The sequence below is a fragment of the Myotis yumanensis genome, unplaced genomic scaffold (genome assembly GCF_028538775.1).
Source record: "Myotis yumanensis isolate MYYU_CA2020_CCGP unplaced genomic scaffold, mMyoYum1.0.hap1 SCAF_1, whole genome shotgun sequence".
Classification (NCBI taxonomy): domain Eukaryota; kingdom Metazoa; phylum Chordata; class Mammalia; order Chiroptera; family Vespertilionidae; genus Myotis; species Myotis yumanensis.
Window position 1 is genome coordinate 39,902,452 of NW_027223752.1, and position 25,262 is coordinate 39,927,713.

General features: G+C 44.2%; 1 protein-coding gene across 1 annotated transcript in view; it reads right to left on the reverse strand.

The window, feature by feature from the left end:
* Positions 1–24,874, reverse strand: part of PRKCH (protein kinase C eta) — a 220,541-nt gene extending 195,667 nt beyond the window's left edge. The window contains exon 1 of the mRNA XM_070418825.1: positions 24,132–24,874. Within this exon, the coding sequence (XP_070274926.1) occupies positions 24,132–24,494 (363 nt within the window). The 5' untranslated portion in view covers positions 24,495–24,874. The remainder of the gene's footprint in view (positions 1–24,131) is intronic.
* Positions 24,875–25,262: the final 388 nt, after the last annotated feature.

Genomic DNA, 25,262 nt, shown 5'->3' on the forward strand with positions numbered 1-25,262 from the left:
GGGAGGAGGTACTCTGGCTGACAACCACTGGGTATGGGCACCAAGGCCTGGGAGACAGCCGATAGAGGCCACTGGAGGGGGAGGAGGGCATGGATGGGCCTGTGCTATTACTTTCCATGCAGCTTTGAAGAGAATCAGAAAAATATTAACAGCACCAGGAAATCACTTTTAACCACAGCACCCCATCCCCATGACTCCTGAGAAAACAATTAAGTAAAAAGTAATTGCATTTTTTAAAGTAATTAAATCAGTATGCCCTTCTTTAACTTGGCACAAACCAAACTGCCTTGATAAGCAACCACATGACAGTGCATCCTGAGTTTTCACTAAAATACCTTCAGAGTTTTAGAAATACTACCTATCTTTGGTTCCTCTCCCTCACCAGCCCTCACCTCTCACCCTCTAGCTTCAAAGGGACTGGTAGAAATAAGAGAAGGCAGAAAAGAAAGTGAGAGAAATGTTTGCTCGTGCTTGCTTTGCTCATGAATGTTTTGTTCCTTTACAGAGTTCTGCATCAAGGCCATACCAGACACATAAAATATAACCTGTGGTCCCTAAAAGTATTTATGTATCTGTTTCCCTTACATGATAATGGCCTTGAGGGCAGAGAATCTATCTTTTTATGTCTGCGTGTCCTATGTCTAACACAACCCCAGACACATAATAATTGCTCCAATAAAGTGGTGACCCTATTGGCAAAGTAATAGTTCATTTTTAAATATCTCAAAAGGGTAAGTGGGAGGAGGCCATTGTTATAGACTACAGGCTTCAGCACTGGAAATTCCACTGGCTACCTTAAGTTACTCTTTGTAGAGTGTACCCAACACTTTACGCACTGCCCATGTAGTGATAAATTGAATTATGACCTTAGTAATTCAGGGTTCTATTAATAGAGCATAAAATTAAAGGTAGCAGAAATATATAGGGTAGTAAGCACCGTGTTTGAAGGGAGATAAATCCCAGGGAAGGCAAATCAAATTGGTGCTGTGTGATAATTTGATACTTCACTCCTTATACTGCCAGTACAGGCACGTCATCCAGGGAAGCACTGTGCTATCCAGGGACCTGTCTGTCATCTGCTGCAGAAGCTTACAAGGCACATGGAAGTTGTCTTTCCTAAACCAGGGCTCTCTATAAACTCTTCAACAATTAGTCATTTCTCTCCCACTTTATCAGAATTAAGAGATCCTTACCTTTAATGGCCTGGCTGGTTTGGCTCAGTGGTTAAGAATCAACCCATGAACCAGGAGGTCACAGTTGGATTCCTGGTCAGGGCACATGCCTGGGTTGTGGGCTCGATCCCCAGTAGGGGGCATGCAGAAGGCAGCCGATCAGTGATAGTCTCTCATCATTGATGTTTCTATCTCTCTCTCCCTTCTTCTCTGAAATCAATAAAATATATATATTTTTAAAGAGCAAATACACAGAAGTTCATCTCCAAGTTTTTCATTTTGCCTATTCATCTCGTAAAGCAGGTATAATGCATCCTAGGGGCTCTCCGCTCCACCATTACCTGGGGCAAGTATCTTACCCTCTCTGGACCTCAGTCACCTCACAAAGAGGAGGTAATAAGAGAATCTATCTACTATCTCAATGGTATTCTGAGGGTTGAATGAGTTAATGCATGTAAAGCACTCAACCTGACATCAAAGTAGCCCTTACTGAGTAACCTGCTACTATTATGCATTGACCCTACTTCACTGAGCACTGCTCTGCCGCCTCTGGACACTGCAGCAGAACCTAAGACAGAAGGAACAGTTGAAACTCATGGTGGAGTATCATTTGTTCCCTTCAACATGCACAGTACACATTTCATTTCCACCACAATCACATTATTGCTTGAGGCTCTGTCAATCTGGTCTCCAAGTACAAATATTCAAAGTTTTAATCTATGGATGGGGAAAGAATACAAGAGTCATAATTCTCCCACGTACTGGTCACTGATAACTAGAGGCTATGGGAGGTAAGACACTGAATGCTGGCCCTCTCTTTTTACATGAGGTCTAAAACCAATCTAGTCTGGCCCTGGCCAGGTAGATCAGTTGGTTAGAGCATCATCCCAACACTACAAGGTTGTGGGTTCAATCCCAGGTTCGAGCACATACAATAATCAACTGATGAATGCATAAATAAGTGGACCAACAAATCGATATTTCTCTCTCTCTCTCTCTCTCTCTCTCTCTCTCTCAAAATGTCAATAAAATTTTAAAAAATAAAGAAGATAAAACCTACTTAGTCTGGGGATAGTTAAGTATTAAGTGGAGACTCTTACAAAAGATCTGAAAACACCCTGCTCATGCCAGCCTTGAAGAGACCACAAGTGACAGGAGACCCTGGAGAGAAACCTCCTTGCATCAGTGCGCTCACTAGAAGAGGTTGAGAGGAGAGGTCATCTATATGTGAATATTTTAGGACCTGCTCCCCTAAAATTAGTGGAACGAGGAAAATGATTTGTGAGGAAATACGGTATACTAGAAAGGAGAACTGGGGGAGAATGAGTATGTGGATCTGGTGAAAATAGAAGGTGACAGGCAGGCCATGAAAGGAACTTCCAGAAGTCACACACAAAGAGTCGCCCAAGCAAAGACCAGCAGGGTCAGTACTTTCATCAGAGCAGAGCTGCAAGTGACCACTCCACCCATCTCATTCATTAGCAAACCTGTTGATTACAGGCCCAGTGCTGCCCAGCTGCACCTGCAGCTGTCCAGTTGCCCCACAGCTGGCCCTGCAGGCTTGAGAAAGAACAGGTCTGGTCACCCAGCAGCCGTCCCACACTCTCCACCACTCTTTTTCTCGAAAGTTAAGTTACTTACAAACATTAAGCACATCATTTAACAGATCAACAAGAAAGAAAAGACTAGTGCTGTTACTAGAATCCCAGCTTGCAGCCTGTTGGACCTATCACACAGCAGCTTATTTTCATGGAGCACCTAACACACAACGGGCCGTTCACCTGCCTCTGTTTGCATCACAGGACACATCTGTATTGATGTGGCCTGGAAATGCCAGGCACCTTCTCACCCAACTCCTGTCTCACTTCCCACAGGCTTGGTGGAGCTGGGTCTCTCAGGTTTATTTCCCTTTCTCTTCCGCATCCAGGCTCATGAAGCTGCAACTGTGGCAACAGGTGTGGATGACATCAGAATTCTCAGAGGTGGGGGAACTTCCAGAGATCACCTGGTTCATCAACAGCCTGAACCAAGGCCTTACCTCTTCCTCCCCAGGCCCGCAAGCAAGCCAGGTGCCTCAAAAGACAAGCTTCATGGAGTTCCAAAGGTATAGTAACATTATTCCAGGACGATGAGTGAAGATTACTAGAAGTAGGAAGTCACTATCCAAAAGAGCCACCATTACAAAATGCAGGCACAGTGCAGCATAAAGGTGATGGGGTTCTGGGGATAGAAGATTCACATTTAAGACCTGACTGTCGGGACCCTGGACCTGGGAGAAAGCCAAGGAGTTAGGCTGTGCTTTCTCACAGAAGATGGGGACCTAGAAAATACCTGTTCAAAATAATCCAGATCAGTCTCCTGGTACCAAAGATAATTCCACTCATCTCAGCCTAACATGATTATGGAAAAAAACTCTTTTGAAAAAAAATATTTTTATTGATTTCAGAAAGGAAGGGAGAGGGAGAGAGAGATAGAAACATCAATGATGAGAGAGATTCACTGATCAGCTGCCTCCTGCACACCTCCCACTGGGGATCGAGCCCACAACCTGGGCATGTGCCCTGACCAGGAATTGAACAGTGACCACCTGGTTCATAGGTCACCGCTCAACCACTGAGCCACGCTGGCCTGCCTGGACAAAACTCTTTTTAAACGTCTTCACACTCATAAACCAAGTTTTATACGTTAACAGTGTGTGTGTCATATGCTGTTACACAATGAATACTACTCAAAATATTGCTTGACTACACAAAGAGGCCAGGTCTTACGTTGGCCCATCTATAATAATAAAAGCGTAATATGCTAATTAGACAGACAGCCAAATGACCTTCCAGACGTCCTTATGGACGACCTTCTAGACAAAGCCAGGGCTGCCAGGGCCGAGCCCCTTGCATGAATTTTGAGCATTGGGCCTCTAGCTCTATGTTTAAGATAAAAGTCTAAAGAACCTGTCATTCTGCCCTGGATTGTCTAGTCCTTGTTCTATCCCAGTCCAGAACAAATAAATATCTCCCCAATAAAATGTAAGACCTTCTTTTCCTTATAGTCTAGTCTTTTCATAGGTTTATAAGAGGAAGCAATGGGTCTGAACACGTAAGTCTTCTCTATCCAATCTAGTGTCTTCTCTTTCAACGAGCTGTTTTTCTTCAGGACCATTCTTTTGGAAGCTCTCTCACTTGGGGTATAATCATTTGAGATTCATTCATTTCTTAATAGAAGTTGTAGTAAACCTTTCTTGAGACAGGACACTAGCCTCCAAACCATTCCTCTGACTTATCAACCCAGATAACGAGATCACTTTGGCAATTGTTCCACTGTAATGACAACCTGGCAGTGACATGAAGTCTAGTTCACAGGTGACTATGCCAGGCCATCCTGCAAACACTCGGGGAAAAAGTAAAAGCAAGAAATCTGTGCGAGAAGAATCAATGAACCGAGTAATTCATTTGGAACAATATCTGTTGGTCCGTGGAGAAGGTGAGAGAGACAAAATTGCCTTACTCATAGGTATGCTTCTCTGGCTGTCTTAGCAGTGATGCTACACACAGTTCTATCTCAACGCCTTCTACATGGCATTGTCTCATGTTAAACACTAAATTACCCTCTTTGATGCCAGTCTTCAACGGACAATTTAAGATATCTAGTTACCAGTTTTCATATGGTAATCAGTAAAACTGGTTTGAAGACTCCACGGTGGACCAGAACACACTGGAAAGTTTGCAGTGAGAGATGGAAAGATCTGTGGCATGTTCAATGAGGGCTAACACACCTCCGCCCTGTGGGCTCTGCCATACAGCCACAACAATGACACTGGCAGAGGGCAGTTCCTGTGGAAACACTTACTGTGCGAATCTTCTGGTGGAAATAGGCCTCTGAAAAAACAGAGGCTTCACACCAATAATAGGCAGTGACGAAGCCCTATGGAACAGGGGTCTGGGCAGAGCACTCGGAGCCCAAACCAAGATACTCATTAACTTCACATCTACGGAGATAAAAGTCTGTAATTAACTAAAGGTTAAAGCCTACAGATATGACATATTCTGGCATTTTGAGATCTTTAAGCTCATGGACAAACTCATAACCAAGATCCTCTCTCCAAAGCTGTTTTTGCAGTTAGGAAAAGGACAAACCACAGCAATCTACATTTATGTGAGTTAGGCTGATCATATTCTATGCTAATAAATGAGTTAGCTCCACCTTCACCATCCCTCTGCTTGAATGTAATTACCAGTTTGGCCTTTAAATGGGCACTCCCTTCACCTGCAAATGAGTTTGGCACTTGTGTTCAGAACAGAGTTGGGCATCTAGACTACACTCTGCCCCTCCCATGAGATAGCCCAGTTATACCACAGAGGCAGGCCACCAGGCTTAGAACCTCACAGGGCCACCCCCACACAGGCCTCAAGTATCACACTGACTTTTACCACCTCTGGGGAAGAGAGAAGAACACTTTCTCACCTGTCACTTCAAGGCATCCAGGTCAACCATTTATTCAGCACCTGTCCCTGCACGAGGAGTAAACAGAGACCAAGACAATCTCCCCACCCTCATAAAGCAAGTTCCTGCCAATGGTACGAACCAGGTACAGTTTGCTTTTGAAAGGTACGTAAGTGTTGCAATCCCTATGTAAAATGACCCACGTGGGTAAAATTCCATAGAAAAAAATACAAATCCTCAAGGGGGAACAGGGAAAGAAGTTTGTGCCACTTTAAACTTGGTGAATATTGATTTTCCCTGAAGCCTTAATTTGAATATCACCTCCTCCAGGAAGTCCTCCCTGAATTCCCCAGGCTCACAATCCCCTACCATCCTATCCTGCACACATTTCTATTCTAAACTCAACTACCCCATGATGTGGGTTTGTGCCATCTCCCCAACCATAGGGTGAGCTCCTTGAGCTTTGCAACCCCAGCACCTAACACGGTCTCTGGCCATTTCAGGTACTCAGGGGCTGCTGTGAACTGACCCATGGAAGTGTGTGGGGGTATGTGCATGCTCGGGCCTATCTGTAGTTACATGGAGAGTGACATACCTGTGCTATACAACTTCCTTCACCCCTATCTTTTCCAATATTAATAACAAGTCCTTTGTACAAAGGATTATCTGCTCTCCTCCCCCAACAGCTACTATAAGTGAAGGCAATTAGTCATGAGCAGAAGCAAAAAAAGCCTGAGTTGCTCATTTGTACCTAGATGATGAACTGAGAGACAAGGAGAGGTGAGAAATGAAATGGGGGAGGTAGGCAAGGGCCAGACTACTGCAAATCTTCCCAAGGAGCCTGACCTCTATAGGCTATGGAAGCCTTGGAAAGATTTCTAACAAGAGGAAGGTTAGGGTTGAGCTTTAGACAGTTTGTCCAGGCAGCTCTGTGGAGAGTGGGTGTGAGGGAGGAAGATCAGTTCCAAGGCTATTGTAATAATCCATCTATATGACAAGGGCCTGAACAAGTGGGGTGCTAATGGGGCGGGGGGGGGGCGGGGGGTGATTGACTCAGGAAGTATTTTGCAAGCCAATTCAGCAGGACTTAACACTGAACTGAAATGGGGAAAGAGCTGAAAGGAGAGAGAAAATTCCACAATAATGCCTTGGACAAAGGTGAGGCCGGTGCTGACTGGGCAAATGGGCAGAGGAGCAGGTTGGGGTAAAGATACAGTATTTAATTATGGACAATATTGACTTAGAGATACCTGAAGGAGTTCCAAGTAGGTCTGTCCAGCAAGTATGTAAGGCGTGAGACCTTGTACACGTTCTTGAACCTCCCTAAGCCACAATTTGCTCCGGTAGGAAATGCAGGCACTGTGGTAGCTGCTCATCCCACACAGGCTGTTGTAAGGATTGAAGGAGATGGAGTAGAAAGCCCTTTGCCCTGAGCCTGCCCCAGTCCTAGAAGCAAGAATTGGGCTCAGGGACAAAAGTGGGAGACACAGCTTTGGAAGTCCTTAGCATGTGTGCTATATAGTTCAGACCAGAAGAACAGATAAGACATCTGGAATGAGAGAGACAAAAATATAAGGACAAAAGCCCAGGAAACACCAATATTGAAGGAGGTTAAGGGATGAGGTACCAAAAAAAAAAATCCAAGAAGGTGCTAAAGTAACAGAAAAGCAGGGGAGCAAACTGTCTCAAAGAGACTGTAGCAGCCAACAAGACAGGTAAGTGGTAGGAACACGTGGTTATTCCTGGTTTTGCAGGAACCGTGTTCACACAGTGACAGAGCCTGAAGCCGGCCTGCATTGGGGAGAAGAATGATGGGGCAGGGGCGGGGGGCGGTGCAGATGTAGACAGCTCTTCGGGAGAGTGTCTGAGAAGGAAAGGGGAGAAACTGAGCCTCACTTCAAAAGGGAAGGGCTTGTCCAGTGGAGCTGGGGACACGAGTGTTTGGAGAGATCTGGGTCTGTTTCTGCAGGGAAGGTGCCAGAGGAAGGGAGAGGATGAAGGTACTAGAAAGGGAACACGTGACCCAGGGAAGACACAGAGGGGACCCAGACGGAGCAGGTGGAGGACTGGGCCTGAACAGGCAGTTCCCCTCATCGGAAGACTGCCTGCAGGACCTGCCACAGGTGGGAGCAGAAAGCTCACACCTGTCAGCGCCTGTGCTCCGGGGGGACTAGTGCACTTGCTCACAGAGAACAATGTGAGTGCAAGGACACCAGCTCCCCTGGTTATACCTCACACTCTAACCTCAGCTCTTCCAAATAACAGCCCGAGGAGAAAACAAGTAAGGATGTTTGGGGCCTGCAGAGTAAGATGGGGGGAGGGCAGTGTTAGAAGACAAGGGGTTGAGGAGAGTGGTAAGACCATGATTTTTTTCTTCCAATTCTGTCAGTTGGCTTCTTCTTTTTTAACGTGTCATTGAAGTAGAATTATCACCCGGTGAATCTGACTTCAAGATATAAATGGAAATAATATTAATGGGAAGACACTTACTATCTTGACGGGAACAATTTTTCAGAATCATTATTTTTCCTGTTTTGAAACAAAATCCCACATATAAAAGTTCAATAGGACCAAATTACAGCAGAAGGAGTCAACAATGAGCCATTAGAAAATCAGTTCAGGGAGAAAAATGCACACTAGAGTCCTAATGAGGCAACATAGAAATCACTTAATTTTGCCATAACAGGATATTTTAAGGAAAATAAGCTTAAATGGCAACTACCACTTCAAGGTCACAGTGAAACCATGATCGGGTTTATACCCTCTCGCTGCTGGTATCCTGTTCCTCCCAAGGGCAGACTGTCATTAATATTCCTGACCTCTGGTGTGCTAGAAGGGTAAGTCTCTCAGATTTTCCTATTTTGAAAAGCACCTTTTATCATCTAAATAAGAGTTAACATTTTGTTTGGGGAACCTGGGATTCAACTGGTCCTTTCACACACATTTTACACTTATTTAAATCAAGAGAATAAAAATCACTCTAGCAGATTCATTCTCTCTAAGCTACTCTTAACTCTTCCCTCCCCCGCCCTTCTCTCACACACACACACATACACAGAGTATTACTATCTATAGCTGAAATATGAATTTTATAAAGAGAAAATCTTTCAGCAAAAGGGGATGACAGTCTTTGAATCCTGATCAGACTCAAGATATGAGAACAGTGAGGAATTTCTTCATTCTTCAAATGTTTCCTGATTCCTACTATGTGCAGGGCACTTTGCCAGGGGCTGGGGGAGGCGGAGGGTCCCTAGTGCTCACACAGAGAGCAGTAACCCTGGGCTGAAAGCAGCAGGTCAGGCTGAAGGGAGGGCAGACACCCACAGACACATTCTCAGTCACCCCCAGACTTCTGTAACAACAGTGCCCCGGCAGATCAATGCAACCACAACCCAGGTACAGGATGTGCATGACAAGAAGGTGAGGAGGCCCAGCAGGGAGATTCAAAGATATATCCTCCTCATAGCCCAAGAGCTAACCAAGACATGTGAACAACCAAAACCAAGGCCGTGCTAAACATCATTGCAGAGACTGTTGGGCCTTATTATAGAGCAAAGGAAACTTTTCTTCTGAAAAATTAAATATGTGCACTTCAGAAAACCTCTAACTTGACCACTGTGAAAGCTCTAAAACCCAAAACAAGTACCCAGTCAACGGTTAAAATTAGAAGTAATTCGCTTTAAGATAAGTCAAGATAGAGGGAAAACCTTCATATTTCCTGCAAACCAAGTCAAAATTGTTGGTGCCCTTGATTTTATCCACAAATCTACAAGTTCAAATGATGCACTTTTAAAACTATAGTTTTTCTTTTTGGAAGCATGATAATAATTCATATCCAATGATTAGAGGCTCAAACTTAAATTGAGGAAACATCTTTTAATGCCAATTGAAAGAGGCCATCTACCATCATTTCCCTTAACTGCATCAATAAAAGTGCCCACTTTTTGCAACTAAAAGATGAAGAACTTTTTGAAGTCCTTTGCAACTGCATAGTGTAACTTTACTTCTTTCTCATTGGTTATACACACTAACTCAGAATCTCTGTCCAATATCATATGAACAAACCAATACTCAATTTCAAGGTTTTCCATAAACTAACTTTGGCCAACACTATAGCTATAGTGATTCCAACTTCATTTCCACATATTCCTTGCAAGACCAGAATGAACATATGTGTAGAATTCACCCCAAACTCCTATTCTTCTAGGGTAAGCAAACCATCTCCTCTTCTACCAGTCACCATCCTACTGATTTACACCCCAGAATCTCAAATAAAAAGCGAAAACGGGAAGGCTGAACTCATAAACCTCTTATGAAAGTTTCTATTATTAAAAAACTCTACTAAACTTTAAATTCTCTAAAATTAAAAACTCTAAAATTGTATGTGAATAAACGTCTTACTGTTTTCAGAGATAATTTCAGAAAAGGCTGCACCCATGACTTCATATTTAAGTACTGGGGTAGAGTGATGGTGGTGGTGACAATGATAATTTTTCTGCAGCGGTATGTGTCATACACTGAGCTAGACAGTTTACATAATTCCTCACTGTATTCTCACATAACCCTGTGAGGTAGGGACTATGTTATGATGAGAAAGCCAGGACTGGCAGAAGTTAAATAACCTCTGCTAATGAGAGGCAGACCTAATAGTTAAGCCCCAATCTGGCTGACACCCAACCATCACACGATGATGCACTGATAATTATGGTAGTCGTCCAATAAATATTCCTCAAAGCCTGTATTTGTGTACTATTCCTCTGTAATTGCAGATTCTGCATCCTAGTTTATGTGGCTTAGGCGAATGCTAGTGTGTCTTTTTACAGTACACACAAATGGATATTGAAGGGGAGGTCAGAAATATTCTGGAAATCAGCAAGATGCCAAAATAGACATTATCCAAAATTGTTCAAAATAGGCAAAATTATCCAGAGTTAATTCACAAAATGATAGTCAATAAAGTAAATGAGCTTTCAGTAGTAAGCAAGAATCAACTCTATGTAGTTATTCATAATTTTTGAGGTTTTTATTTCCTTTATGATGATTGGCACCATGTGTATTAATTCTCATCCATAATTTATAGTTTTGTTTTTGTTTTTTTAAAAAGGAACACTTTCAGGTCCTATCAATTATTATAATTACCCTATTCTTTTAAATATTGAAACTTTCCACTAATACTTATGAGTCTGTAGAAAACAAATATATCATTCAAAAATTTGGAATAAACTTCCTGGTCTTTGTTTCCTTTCCTCTATTCTCCCTTTAGAAAATATGGTGCTGAAAGAGGCAGAATGTAAACAGATGCTTCTATGTCATCTGAGGGGCACCAACAAGACTAGACCCTACCCCATCCCCAGGAGACTTTTACGTTGCCACCCCCATTGTCTACAATGCAACCTTATGAAGGGCTTTCTTTGGCCGATATGATTATTTTCCAAAGGCCCTTGTCAAAATACGAATTTCCTTGGGAGATTGAAAGTAACCCAAACTACCATTTCTTGAGGGCCTATTTTGTGCTGGGCATGTTTAACGTAGTCAATCTAATCTTCACACCACTCCTCTGAGGTACTAACATTAGCATCATTTTCCAGAGGAGAAAATAGTCAGAGATCAAGGGACTCCCTTATTGTAGCCGAGCTGGGGTGATGCCAAGAACTTGCCAACACACACCAAGTCTATCCTTTTCCCAATGCTTCTGTTTGTTTCTCCACATGTCAAGCTTGTTCCAACCTCCGGGCCTTTGCCTTAGCTGTTCCCTCTGCGGGGGATGCCCTTTCTCTAATCTTCATATGGTGGCTACTTGTCTATCGGTTCTCAACTGAAATGTCACCCTCTCCGCGAGTCCCTCTCTGTCCACTCTATCACACCCCCCAATGTTAATTCTCCACTTAGCATCTAACCGCCATTTATTATATTTGCAATCCCCTGCTTGCTTGCTTGCTTATTAGGTACCTCTCCGTGCTAGGGTAGATTCTGGGTGTCTTGTTCTCTTGCCCTATCTGTTACACCTAGAACAGAGTCGGGCACACAGCAGGCACTCAATAAAAACCAATGAATGCCGCTCCTGCTGCCTCTGCCACACACTGAGGGACATCCAGAAAACAGCTTGGGCCGAAGTCCAGAGAGCTAGATTCTAGCGTCACCTCTTGCTAGCTACGGGGCCGTGCTGCAGGCGACCTCCATTCAGCTCAGTTTCTACCATCATCAGGTTGTTTTCCAAGGTATTGGCAAGGTGAGCTGGAACTCAAGAGAAGATCAGAAAATCTTGTGGGGTCAAGGGACCCAGGCCATAGCAGACCAGGGGTCACAGGGCAAGAGGAGCAGACAAGCATCACTGGTTTCATCATTTTGCTGTGGACTACCCCAGTGTGCACCATAATGCCCAGTACAGATAAATCCTATCTCTTTTTTACAGGGGAAAAGTTTATATTAACAAAAGGTACCAAGCCAAGGTCACTCAAACTGTCCTAGTCTTTTGGTTGTGTGTGTGTGTGTGTGTGTGTTTTTAACTTTTCATCTGCAAACCTCAAAGAAACGCCTACAAAAATAGAGGCTTTTGAACATACCTAAATAACAAACTCAATAGGTCCCAAAATGGGTCATCATTTGGTATACTTCACCAGGAGCCAGAGGTGAGAATACATTTTTAAGCACCTCTTTTTCGCTAAAATTCATAGCTCCCCCTTTCTACTGTTTGTCTTCCATGATTAACTGCAGTGAAAATGTCCTCCAATACAGGGGGAGACGTTAGAACCATGCCCGGGGAATCAGAAATTCAGAGGCCTTCTTTTTGACACCTCTCTCTCAGTTGGTGTTTCTTAACCCGCGGCCCCGTGTTCACGTCAGGCCTCAGGGATCACCGCTCTGGTGACGCTGTTCCCAGCATATTGTCAATATGCATGTAGTGCACTTTCCTAGATACAGAGTCCACCGCTTTCATCAGCACTAAACGTGACCAGGGCTCAAAGCCCTTCTCGGAAGCACTGCTTCTGCTGAGGACCTGTTCTCCACTCTTCTGTGCTGTGATGGAACAATGATTATGTCTAATAAAGCACGGAAGAGCTCCATGGCTCCCAGATTAACAAATGCACTCTGTTTAGGGAATTATGCTACTATATTTATGACTTTTGTGCACTCTTCCAGAAATACTAATTTCAGTGCCGAGAACAAATCTGAGCATCAGCAGAACAGTCTCCAGCAGCTACTTCACAAGGGAGCAGAATTTTCATTAACCAAAGGAACCATAACTAGAACCATGTAACACGGGTGCTGGAAGGAGCCACAGAGCTCAGGCTGCCCTCCCTCTGACATCACAGACAAGAACACCAAAGTCCAGTGTGAGGACGGAGGCACGGCATCGTATTTAAGTGCTATGAGAGAGGTGTAGGAAGAGTGCTATGCAAGTACAAGGGGCAAGCATGACTTTCAAAGGAACATGCAGCTTTGTGGTTTGGGTTTAAGCACTTGGAGAACAAGGCTCTGTCTAGAACATGCTCACACTGTCCCCATAAAACTGAGTTTATTCATGTAATTACGAGGGGCTTGTGGTGGCCATGGGTGGTTCTATCCTCTGGCAATTGTCTCTCTTTTTTTTTTTTTAACCATAAGCACAAACCAAACATCTCCCTATAAGGACAAAGGTGTACAAGATAAAACTTATGTAAACGCAAAGGAACTTTCTAGAAGACAGTACATTACAAAAGCACTGATAGTTAGTCTTTCTACTAAAAAGTCCTGTGTGCTTTGACAATCACTACTAACTTACTGATGCCACAGAAATACACAAACATAGTAATTCTGATCAGTCTCCCTGGATAGCAACATCGTTCTCAATAACAATTTCCCATCTCCTGAAATTCTTCAGCATAGCACTTAAACACTAGATAGCCAATACCCTCGGGCTCATTCCTCTGTTTAATTAAAATGTCTGTTCTACAAGTGATTTATAGTATTTGTCAATACTTAGGGTGGATATGTAAAAGGTGGCTACAGACACTTTGTGTCTACAAAGCATTAATTACAGCACTAGTGAGAATGGCTTCTAGCAAAAGCTCAAACAGTGGGATTCTCAGTCTCTCTCACGTGACTTACAGCCATTCCCGTAGAAATATAGCTGCATGGCTTAAAATGAAGACCCCGGTAATTCCTTAAGTAGGATTCTAAGCCAAGGAAATAGCATCAACATCACTATCAACACTAAAATTTATTTAGACCTGAGCTAAGTCTTCCCTAAGCCTGAGCAATTTAGATTTACACCAATTTAATTCTTGGGAGTTAATAACTTTGATAAGACATAATTCATTTTGACTACTTAAAACCAAACCAATTACTGCAAAAGAGAAGAAATGATGCAATTGCCTAACACATGGAGGCCGAGGCTTTAGAGATGGGAGGTCCTCAGATATATGCTAGTGCAACCCCCTCATGATATAAACCAGGGAACTGAGACCTTGCTGGTCCAGGCTTGCCTAAAGTCAAAGGCGATAGGTGGCAAAGCCACATCTTTTTATTTTTTTAATTTTGAGTACATTTATTAAAGCTAGGGGCAGTGAATCAAGAAAGGGCTTAGAAGAAGCAACAGAAGAGAGCCTAGAGGGAGCTACTATGGGCTCACTGGAACGTCAGAGAAAGGGGGCCTTGGAGATAGGGTCAGGAGGTTAGCCTGGGAAGAGCTATCCCTGCCCATTGCTGCCCTGGTTGCAATCTGGTGGGGACCCTTGGAATTTAGGAGATGCACTCCTGAGAGGAAAGAAGAGGGGGAAGGGGAAGGTATGGGTCATGGTCCGGGGAAGGAAAGTGCTCCAGCAAAGCCACAACCTGAACCCAGCTCTCCTTACTCCAGTGATGGCCAACCTATGACACGCGTGTCAGAGGTGACACACGAACTCATTTTTTTGGTTGATTTTTCTTTGTTAAATGGCATTTAAATATATAAAATAAATATCAAAAATATAAGTCTTTGTTTTACTATGGTTGCAAAGATAAAAAAATTTCTATATGTGACACGGCACCAGAGTTAAGTTAGGGTTTTTCAAAATGCTGACATGCCGAGCTCAAAAGGTTCACCATCACTGCCTTACTCCCATGATGACAATGCACTTACATATTGCTGGACATTATATAATGAAATACAAAGAGATTTTTTAAAATTAATACTTAATACTAATTTGCAGTTAACTCCCCATATATTTAACTAGATGCCTGGTGTATGAAATTCATGCACTCGGGGCGGGGGGGTCCCTCAGCCTGGTCTGTGCCCTCTCGCAGTCCAGGAGCCCTTGGGGGATGTCCGACTGACAGCTTAAGACTAAGCTGCCAGTCGAACATCCTTAGCACTGCCACAGAGGCGGGAGAGGCTGGCTCACAGCTTCTGACTGAGCAGCACTCCCCTGTGGGAGCGCACTGACTATGAGGGGGCAGCTCCTGCATTGAGCGTCTGCCCCCTGGTGGTCAGTGTGCATTCATAGCAACCTGGTCATTCCACTGTTTGGTCAATTTGCAGATTAGCCTTTTATTATATAGGATAATAATAAACCAGCTTGCTCTACAATTGTAGATACGTAAGTATCTAAATAAACATACATCTAATGGAATGTATTTATAAATGAATAAAGATATATAAATACATCTAAGTAAGTCGATCTACCTATGTATGTAGATGTTGAGTGTGTGTGTGTGTCCATTTGTCACAAATCACGTGAGCTAAGGCAACAGTTGTGCTTTAGCTGAAGTTTTGGTTCCCACACTGAAAACTAAGGCTGGAGCTATAGTAGGTCTAAAAAAAAAAACAAACAAAAAAAACCCTCAAAAACCTCCAAGCATGGAATGAATCAGAAGGAAGGGTTTGTAATAGGGAGTGGTGTGGTCTGTGGCAAACTGAAGCACATCCTAAGAGCTAAATGCCTCCGGATTCAACATTAAAAACACCTCTGCCAAATGACTACATCTGCAGGCTGTCCAGGGGCCTAAGAGCTATCCGGCTTTGTGGTTGTTCTGAACGAGGTGACTCTCCTGCTTCAGGACCTGTGAGTCCTTTATGATCTATACAAAGCGTAGGGTGTGAGTTGGTTCACCTAGTGTGTTACTGCTTTCTGCCTTTGAGACTCAAATGTTCTCTCAGGCCATCTGCTTGCAAGCAGGACAACTTAATCCCCTCCCAAACTTTCCAACGATGGAAACATTTCCATGGGTCAGGAACCTTTACCTTTCAAAAGGGCACCTGTGATGTCTCTCCAGGAAAGCATTATTGCATCAGAAGTTCCTTTTCTTCTCTTGAGGAATGATTTTCCACAGGCATTTAACACTTGGAGTGGGGGAAACGAGTTAAGTCGGCTCGCGTGAATTGCGCGTACTCCGCGGGAGCCGTCTTTAACTCGGTTCATATAGATTTGCGGTGGAGTGCGGGAAACGTGTAAACTCGGGCCGATTGTAACTGCGTATTACCAAATATTTGTTTGTTTGCCGTTCACAAAGATACCTACCTGCGTATGCGAACCGTTTCATACCCATTGGGGTAATAGGTATCATAAAAATCCCTGATTTTGCGCGGGAAACCTAAATAATTGCCCGCGCCATCTTATATTTTGGCGGGAAATTCACCCCACACCGGAGTGTTAAATAAAGCAGGCCTGTGGCTATCTATGCTGGGGCCTAAAAATCAGCTATTTCCCCTCCAGGAAAATGTCCCAGGTGCTCAGCGGTATCTTAGTACGTACTTCTGTTCTATAATCTCCTGGTTATCGGCCCGCCCCTCAATCTGTCTCACTCCTGGAACTATGAGGTCTACAAAGGAAGGGATCATGTCCATCTTGTCCACTTTGCCTCCCAGGGCAGAGCACAGGCCCAGGACACAGGTCATGCTCAGGGGTGGACGAATGCTCACCTAGGGCTTGGCATTTCGTGCAAAAACATGCACGACTCTGTTAAAGTAGCTACCCCAGAAGCTGAGGGGACGAATCAGTGCACTTCCCATATTATTACATCCTGAACTCCCTCTGACCAATATCACACACTCCCATGAGAGCCCAATCCATTCATACATCCATTCCTTCAGGATGGAGGGGACGGTGGACCGTGGGGATCTCAGGGTGCTGAGGGAATTCCAAGGAGGAGGACCAAACCCAGGCTTGACACGTCCGGGAGTTTTCTGGGTAAGTGATGCCACAATGAAGCACAGGTGGGAATTAGCAATGTGAGCCTGGAGGACCTGAGAGACGCTCACGGTGCCTGGAGCTCAGTGTGGGTTAGAATAAGGCTCGAGAGAAAGCCAAGGGCCACATCATGGAGAACATTCTATACCATTTAATGAGCTGTGCTTTATCTGAAGCAGTGGGGAACCACTGAGCAGTCAAGTAATGACTGTCGGCTTGGCCACTGAGAAAGATCACTTTAGATACAGTCATGATGACAGTGAAAAAGAGGAGACTAGTACTGAGTTTCCACTCAGGCCTCGTTTTCATCATATTCTAATAAAATGGAGCTCAGCCGTCAACACAGAAAGAGAACCTGATCTAGCCAATTGTTTTATAAAATAGAAAAGAGACTACAGAAACCCAAGGCACCTCTCTTAATCTAAGTAAATGCTGCCCATCTCATTAAAGTGTAGTGCATTTTTACTATTACAACTAGTCGCCATTCTAAGCACTTGCTAATATCAAAACTGTGCTAAGAGTTGCATAAGATAAAATGATTCACACTCTGCCCACCAACCTCATTAGCTCTTCGAGGTTCAAGTACAGCCTTTTAATGCTTTTTTCTTGCTGCTCCTAATTTAACATGTCAGGCTCTCAAGTTACTAGTGAACAAAGTTAGAACATCTTAATGGGTTTTTAAGTCATAGTCTTTGAAAATGAAACAAAAGCAAGGAGTTTCCCGTACCCAGAGTTTTCAATCCATTACCATATTCCAAGGGCAGAGAAATCTGGTCCAGTCTTTCAAGCACATATTGGTACATCATTAATTGATGTAAAAGAGGGACACTGCAATAGCCACAATTATTGGACACTCCCCAATTATTTTCATTTCTTTCCTTTAGGAAGACAAACAAAATGTTTAAAGAAAGATGTCCCCAAAATATTTACATTTTACTTGCCCCAAAATTACATTAAAAACAATCATTCTCGCCCTGGCCAGTTTTGCTCAGTGGTTAGAGTGTCAGCCAGCTGAGCAAAGAATCATGGGTTTGATTCCCAGTCAAGGGCAGGTACCTCAGTTGCAAGTTCAATCCCTGTCCTCTGTCAGGGTGCGGGTGGGAGGCAACCAATTGATGTGTCTCTCTCAAGTTGATGTCTATGTCTGTCTCTGTCCCCCCCCCCCTGCCCCCCGCCATTCCTTCCACTCTCCCCCCCCAAAAAAAAATCAATGGGAAAAATATCCTCACTCTTCGAGTGAGGGTGACAAAAATTGTTTTAATCTTTTTTCTGACAAATATTTAGTGCCTACTATATAACAGACACAGTTCAAGGTGCTGGAGCTAGAACCTTGAATGGTGGATAAGAGAGCCGGGGGTCCCTAGTCTCAAGATGTTTACACTCTGAAGGACAAAGGTACAATAAGCAGACAGACTCAGAGAGTGATGAGTGCAATGAAGGCTGGCAAGATAATAACATGGTCAGGAAAATGCTCTCTGAGGAGGAAACATCTGAGCCACAACCTGCATGATAAACAGCAGCCCCAGTACAGCAAAGTTCCTACAGTGAAACAATATATCCAATACAACTCATGTACATAGGATTAAACCTCCCGGAGAGGCTAAAATACATCTTTCCCCTAAACACTGACTTAATCCATCAGTGTTAGACGTGCCTCACCAGCTGGCTCAGAAAAAAATAACTGGGGCCCTGACCGGTTTTTCTCAGTGGATAGAGCATCGGCCTGCGGACTGAAGGGTCCCAGGTTCGATTCCGGTCATGGGCATGTACCTTGGTTGTGGGCACATCCCCAGTAGGGGGTGTGCAGGAGGCAGCTGATCGATGTTTCTAACTCTCTATCCCTCTGCCTTCCTCTCTGTAAAAAATCAATAAAATATATTTTTTTAAAAAATAACTGAGAATAAATAACCACTACAAAGCACAAAAGAGAGTGAAGCGCTAGATAATGAATCTAGAACAGCCATGGGCAAACTACGGCCTGCGGGCCGGATCCGGCCCATTTGAAATGAATAAAACTAAAAAAAAAAAAAAAAGACCATACCCTTTTATGTAATGATGTTTACTTTGAATTTATATTAGTTCACACAAACACTCCATCCATGCTTTTGTTCCGGCCCTCCGGTCCAGTTTAAGAACCCATTGTGGCCCTCAAGTCAAAAAGTTTGCCCACCCCTGATCTAGAAGAATGTTGATGCTATAAATGTATGCACATGGATTCAGGAATCAAGGGAAAGACAGTCCAAGGCTGCCCAGTGGTAACCTGGCTGCTACACCTGACAAGGCTACCAGGCAGGTACCTCGCTGAGAAGCTGGAAGAGAGCAGCCCCCCAGGGCTGCAGGGAACAGAATGTCTTCAAGAGGGCTGAACCAGGAAAAGGGCCTGGGAGCGCGCCAAGCAGGTCCTTCCTTCCTGCGGGGATGCCAAGGTCTTTCCATGACGCAGCCTCCAGCTCCTCCTGCCTCCCTCCCTGTCTCCCCCACCCCCTCCCCCGTCCCCATGCTGTGCATTAAGTATCAGATGCCCGTCCCCATTTGGAAAACCAGCAAATCATGAGCAAATATATGAAAGACAGAAATAAGGTCTTAATTTAGACACAACTTCGGTTTTCAGAAGTTAGAGAAATTATGCAAAATAAACAAGTTCCAGAATAAACAGAAAGAAAATTGACAGGGATAATTTAGAAAACAACACTGTGTCCAAAAATCAGAAACTGTCTTTAATGGATTTGTTTTGTTTTGTTTTATGCTCCTACTCTGATAAATATTTTCTGCACTAAAAAGACAAGGCACATTTTAAGTCGACCTTGGCTTAAATCTAATTCACTTTCTTATTTAACATCTTTTTCATAAGAGAGGGATAATAGTTACTCATAGTTTTGCTCCACAGCTTTACTGAGGTATAACTGTCATTCAATAACATGCACATTCTTAAAAGGGAACGTATTTGATGAGCTTGGACATATGTATATAACTGTGAAATGATCTCCACAATCAAAACAATGGATACTTCCATTTCCTCAGAAGTTTCCTTACGCCTCCTTTGTAATCCAGCCGACCCTCACCTCCATCCTCCCATTCCCAGACAACCATCAATGTGCTTCCTGCCACTTACACACTAGTTTTCACTTCCTGGAATATTGCATAAATACAGTGCGTACTCCTTTTTGTCTGGCTTCTTCCACTCAGTATAATTATTTTGAGATTCATCAGTATTGCTGCAGGTATTAATAGTTCGTCACTTTTTACTAATTAGCATTAGGATGCACGATTTGTTTAAACATTCAACTGTTCACTAACACTTGAGTTGTTCCCAGCTTGGGGGCTACTACAAATAAAGCTGCTATAAACATTCATGTGCGTGTCTTTATATAAATGCTTTAATTTCTCTTGGCAAATACTTAAGAGTAGCTAGGTCATATGGTAGGTGTATGTGTAACATTTTAAGAAACTGCCAAACCATTTTTCAACATGACTATAGCATTTTATATTTCTCACAGTGGACATGAAAGTTCTAGTTGCTCCACTCCCTCACCAACACTTCGATGGCCAGTCTTTTTAATTTTAGCTTTTACAATGGGTTTTGGTTTTAATTTGCATTTCCTTGACAACTAATGATTTTGAGTATCTTTTAATGTACTATTTGTGAATGATGGTCCTATTCAAATCTTTGTATAATTGGCTATTTTTCTAATTATTATTGAGTTGTAAGAGTTCTTCTATATACTGGTGTTACAATTCCTTATATGATTAACATGTTGTAAATATTTTCTCCCAGTCTATGGCTTGTGTTTTCATTTTCTAAGTGGCTTTTGAAAAGCAATACTTCTTAATTTTGATTAAGTCCAATTCATTGATTTTTAATAGATCATTTTAAATGTGATCTATACAGAAGATCATATGAATCTCCTTTCTTATCCTGTTAATATAAAGAATTGCACGAATTGATTTTTTGTATGTAAATCAACCTTGCTGTCCTGGTTATAAACCCTATTTGGTCATGGTGTACTACCCATTTGCTATACTGTTGAATTTGATTTGCTAAGATTTAAGAATTTTTATATCTCTGTCCACAAGGGACACTGGTCTGTACTTTTTTTTTTTTTTTTTTAATATTTTAATCAGGTTTTGGTATAAGGGTAATGTTGGCTTCATGGAATGAGTTGGGATGTGTTTCCTTTTGTTTTCTGAAATAGTTTGTGTCAAGTTGGCAACATTTCTTCCTTAGATGTATGACAGAATTCACCAATAAAGCCTACGAGGACCATAAATTTGCATTGTGGAAGGTTTAACTACAAATTCAATTACCTTAATAGACAAAGTCATTCAAGTTATTTGAGTGAGTTTGAGTAGTTTGTATCTTTTAAGGAATTTGTTCATTTCCTCTAAATTGCGGCATTTACTGGCCTAAAATTGTTCAAAATATATTTTTAACGTCTGTAGGATCTATAGTGATGTTCTCTCATGCCTAATATTGGTAATTAGTATCTTCTCTTTTTTCTTTTCTCTTGATCATTCTGCTTGATGTTCGTCAATTGTATTAATTTTTTCAAAGAACCAGCTTTTCGTTCCATTGATTTTCTCTATTGTTTCCGTTTTCTACTTTACTGACTTCTGCTATCTTTACAATTTCCTTCTTTCTGTTTACTTTGGGTTCAATTTGCTCTTCTTTTCTAGTTTCAGGTGGAAACTTAGGTCTTTTGAGAACCTTTCTAAATTAAAGTGTTTAATACTGTGAATTTCTGCTTAAGAACTTCTTTAGTTATATCCCCATCTCCTTAGGTTTTATCTAGATTAAAAAAAGACTGTCAGGCACTGTGTTTGCTATTAAGAATATGCCACATAAAACATTTTCTCATCAAGCTTAGAAGGTAATATCGACAAAACTGATACTAAAATCAATTTAAATTATCTCCTTGATACTCCGAAAGTACACAGTAAGTCAGAAGGCATAACAACTCTTGTTTACGCTAACGATAAAGGTTTCTTCTGTTTTCATCTGTTCACATACTCTAGCAAAAACTAAGTTGCTAGGTTTTTTTAAAGTAACAATTTATAATTCCAATTGCAGCATAACTTTATTGTGGAGTAAATTTGATTATTCCATTTTTAACTGTCCAAGTAAACTACATATTTCAATTTAATATAGTAAAGATAAATAAGTATTTTTGCAGTTCTAAACTTCAAAACCACCTTTAGAACTTTATATAAAGAATCTTTTTTAAAAGCATGCATAATGTTGCCAAACACTTTCCTAAGATTATTTTTTCTTAAAAAATATGAAAAAAAGGAAACACTCTAACCATTCTATCTATGCTATCATCAAAGTTGGTTCAAAATACCCAGAACTTAAAAAAAAAAAAATCTCTGCCCCTAATTGAATATAAATGCATGACATATGACACGTTTCAAGGTCACTTAAATGCTGACCTGCCCTACCAAACACTCATGTTTTCCAAAACACCACCAGTGGGTTATGTTAAACATCTAAGCATAATTAATTATATTTGTAATTAATTAATTGTAGATATGGACATTGAATGGACATTTAAATCTTTCTTCATCCGGTGGGCCAATAAGCAGTTCTGCACACCTACACCTTGTCAGGTAACCTAAGATTCCTACACTTATGCTTCCTCTAATTCTCTTCTTTTGGCCTACATTTAGGTTCTCAGCCTCAACTGCACATTCGAATTACCCGGGAAGCGTAAAAGTACTGATGCTGGGGTCCCACCGGCAGGGGTGCTTATCTAGAGTACTTAAAAGTAGGGAGTTTTAAAAGCTCCCCGAGTGATTGAAATGTTCAGACTAAGAGTAAGAGGGACCAGTCTACCTCCCTCTGGGAAGACATGCCTCTAACTGGCCATTGGCCAGTCTGCACCACCATCCTTCACAACCTACTTCCTAGGCAGAGCTCTACCCAACCTAACTCCTCATCAGCCACTCAATTCCATATGGAGTCCTAGGCTTAGCTCTATTTCCTATCCAGAAACTCCCAGGATAAAATGTCAATCTCTGATTGTAGTTTAGCCATTCCTCTCCAGGGCACTTTTTAATTCCACAAAGTTTGGCTGAAGGAAAATTAACTCAACATAATTTGATGACAGGGTTAAACAGTCATTACGGGTGTTTTGTTTTACTTCTATTTCAATGAAAGGGATAGCTCCACAAGCCATTCGTAATTTTAGAGAATCTACAACAAAATGATCAGTTCCTTAAAGTGTAAAATAAATATCTAAATAAGTCTTCATTATTACTCATCTGATTCTACCACTTGTAAATTTCAAACAGATTTTCAATACTGCTTCACCTTCTGGGTTCAGAACTGACGTCCTCCATAACTTAAACCATTAGACTCCTGAGGGTCTTCACACAGCTTGCTCCATTTTGCCCAGTGAGACAGACCACTTCATTATAATTACCATCTCATCGAGCAAAAGTGGGAAGGATAACAACTGCACCATAAAGTCAGCACGAGGCTTAAGAAGCAAAAGCATGTTTGCACTGCGGAGAGAGCCCTAGAAAATTTAATTTATTGACAGCACACGTGCTGCCTCGTGGGAACTATGTGAAAAGCAGAGGCAAGGGGGAGTTGCGGGTAGCTGCGGGTCAGTACGCAGGAATGCCAGCAGGTGTGGCGGGATCCACACACTCCAAAGGGCTCCCGCTGCTCTCCCCCGACCCAACAGCAGAAGCGCACAACACAGGACTCACACCTTTCAGATCCAGACTGAACTAGATACCTTACTTGCAAACACCTGTAAACCTCACCTCCTTAGAAAACTGCTAAACAATAAAACTTTGCCGAAGTGCAGCCCCAGGTCCTGCGATCCCCGCCAGTGCGGGCTGTGCATCTCTGGGACAGAAAGGATCGGCATGCCGAAACACGTGTGCACGGCTGGGCGGCTGAGCCAACACGTATCCATAAACACTATGAATAATACTTGCGAGAATGTATGGCTTTTTCCTAAGAAACGTTTAAAGTACTTTAGCCAAATCAAGTCCTTTTCATCTCACACTTTCCTTTCCTTTCCTGCGTGTTAACCGCGTGCTCCGGGGAGTTGGGGCGCCTCACCAGAAGTCTGGACAGATGGTGGGTGACCGTCCCCGCCCTGACATCCCGTTAGCCCAAGCTGCCATCCCGAAAGGGGACCGTATCCAGACCCGCTTCCTGGAGACACACCTGCGCCCTCACACACCCACCGCGGGCGCGTCACCAGCTGGGCAAGGACCAAAGTCTGGAGGGAATTCCCACCTCCGCGGAGCTGGGGGCGAGGGGGGGGGGGCACGATGGGAAAGCGGGACCCCCGGGAGTTTTGACAGGTGGAGGGGGTTGAGGTCAAGTGGACACAGCCCGGAGGGGTCACAAGCGACTCACCCAGCCCTCGAAGGTGTCCGAGGCGCCGGCGGTGCGCAGCAGCTCGTGGAACTGCAGGGTGCAGTTGGCCACGAAGTGGTCGTAGCCCAGGGGCGTCTCGTGGAAGACGGCCAGCTCCAGGTGGCCGCCGTCGGTGACATTGGCGCAGAACTCCTCGTTGTATGTGGGCTTGTTGGTCTTCTGCTTGGTGCTGGTCTGGCCCACGCGCACCTGGTCCACGCTCACGGTCAGGTAGGGATCCAGCAGCTGGTAGCCCTTCTTGAAGAGCGAGTGGCGCAGGGACCAGCGGGTGGGCTGCAGCCCCACGGCCTCGCCGATGCGGACCCTCAAGTAGCCATTGAACTTCATGGTGTCGGACGACATGCCGGCGCCGCTGCCCCGGCCCCGGGGGGCCGCCCTGGCTCGCGGTGGGGGATCCTGGAGCCCCGGCTCAGGCCAGTCCTCGCGGCAGCGGTAGGAGTGGCGGCAGCTCCTGGGGAACGCAGCGCCCGAGTCCCCCTCGCCGGGCCATGCTGTCTTTCCCGCGGGACCCTCCCCTCCCCTCCCTCCCGGCCTCTCTCCCTCGCGAGGTGGAAAGGAGGGGAGCCCGGCGCTGGGCTGGCCGCGGGCCGGGGGAGCCCGACCGTCCGCCTCGAGCGCGCGGCGCTTCCCGGGGTCTCGCACGGGACTCGCCCCTTCTCCGGAGCCGGGAGGCTCCTCTCCCCGGAGAGCCAGAGCGACCCGTCCGGTGAGCTCCAGCCCCAGCGTCTCTTGCCCCCGCCTCCTCCCGCTCCTGCTGCTGCTCCTGCCCCCGCCTCCGCGGGCTCACGCTCTCCCCCACTCGGCGAGCTGCAAACCAGGAAGCAGCTGCCGCCGCATCCCGGGCTGGAGCCTCTCGGCGCCGGGCTCCAAGTTCACCGAAACCCGCCGGCTCCCGCGCCTTTCGAACTCCGGGGGCGTGGCGCGCGCCCCGCCTGCCCAGCCGCGGACCCGAGGCCGGGCACGCACCGCCGGGAGCCCCGCGCCCGTCCGCCCGCGCGCCCCGCCTGCGCGCTCCCTGCCTGCCGCGCCGAGCCCGCTGGTGCGAGCCGGCTGGAGGCCACCCAGGTGCAGGCCGAAAAGGGAAGAGCTCTCAGCCTAGCGAGCCAACAC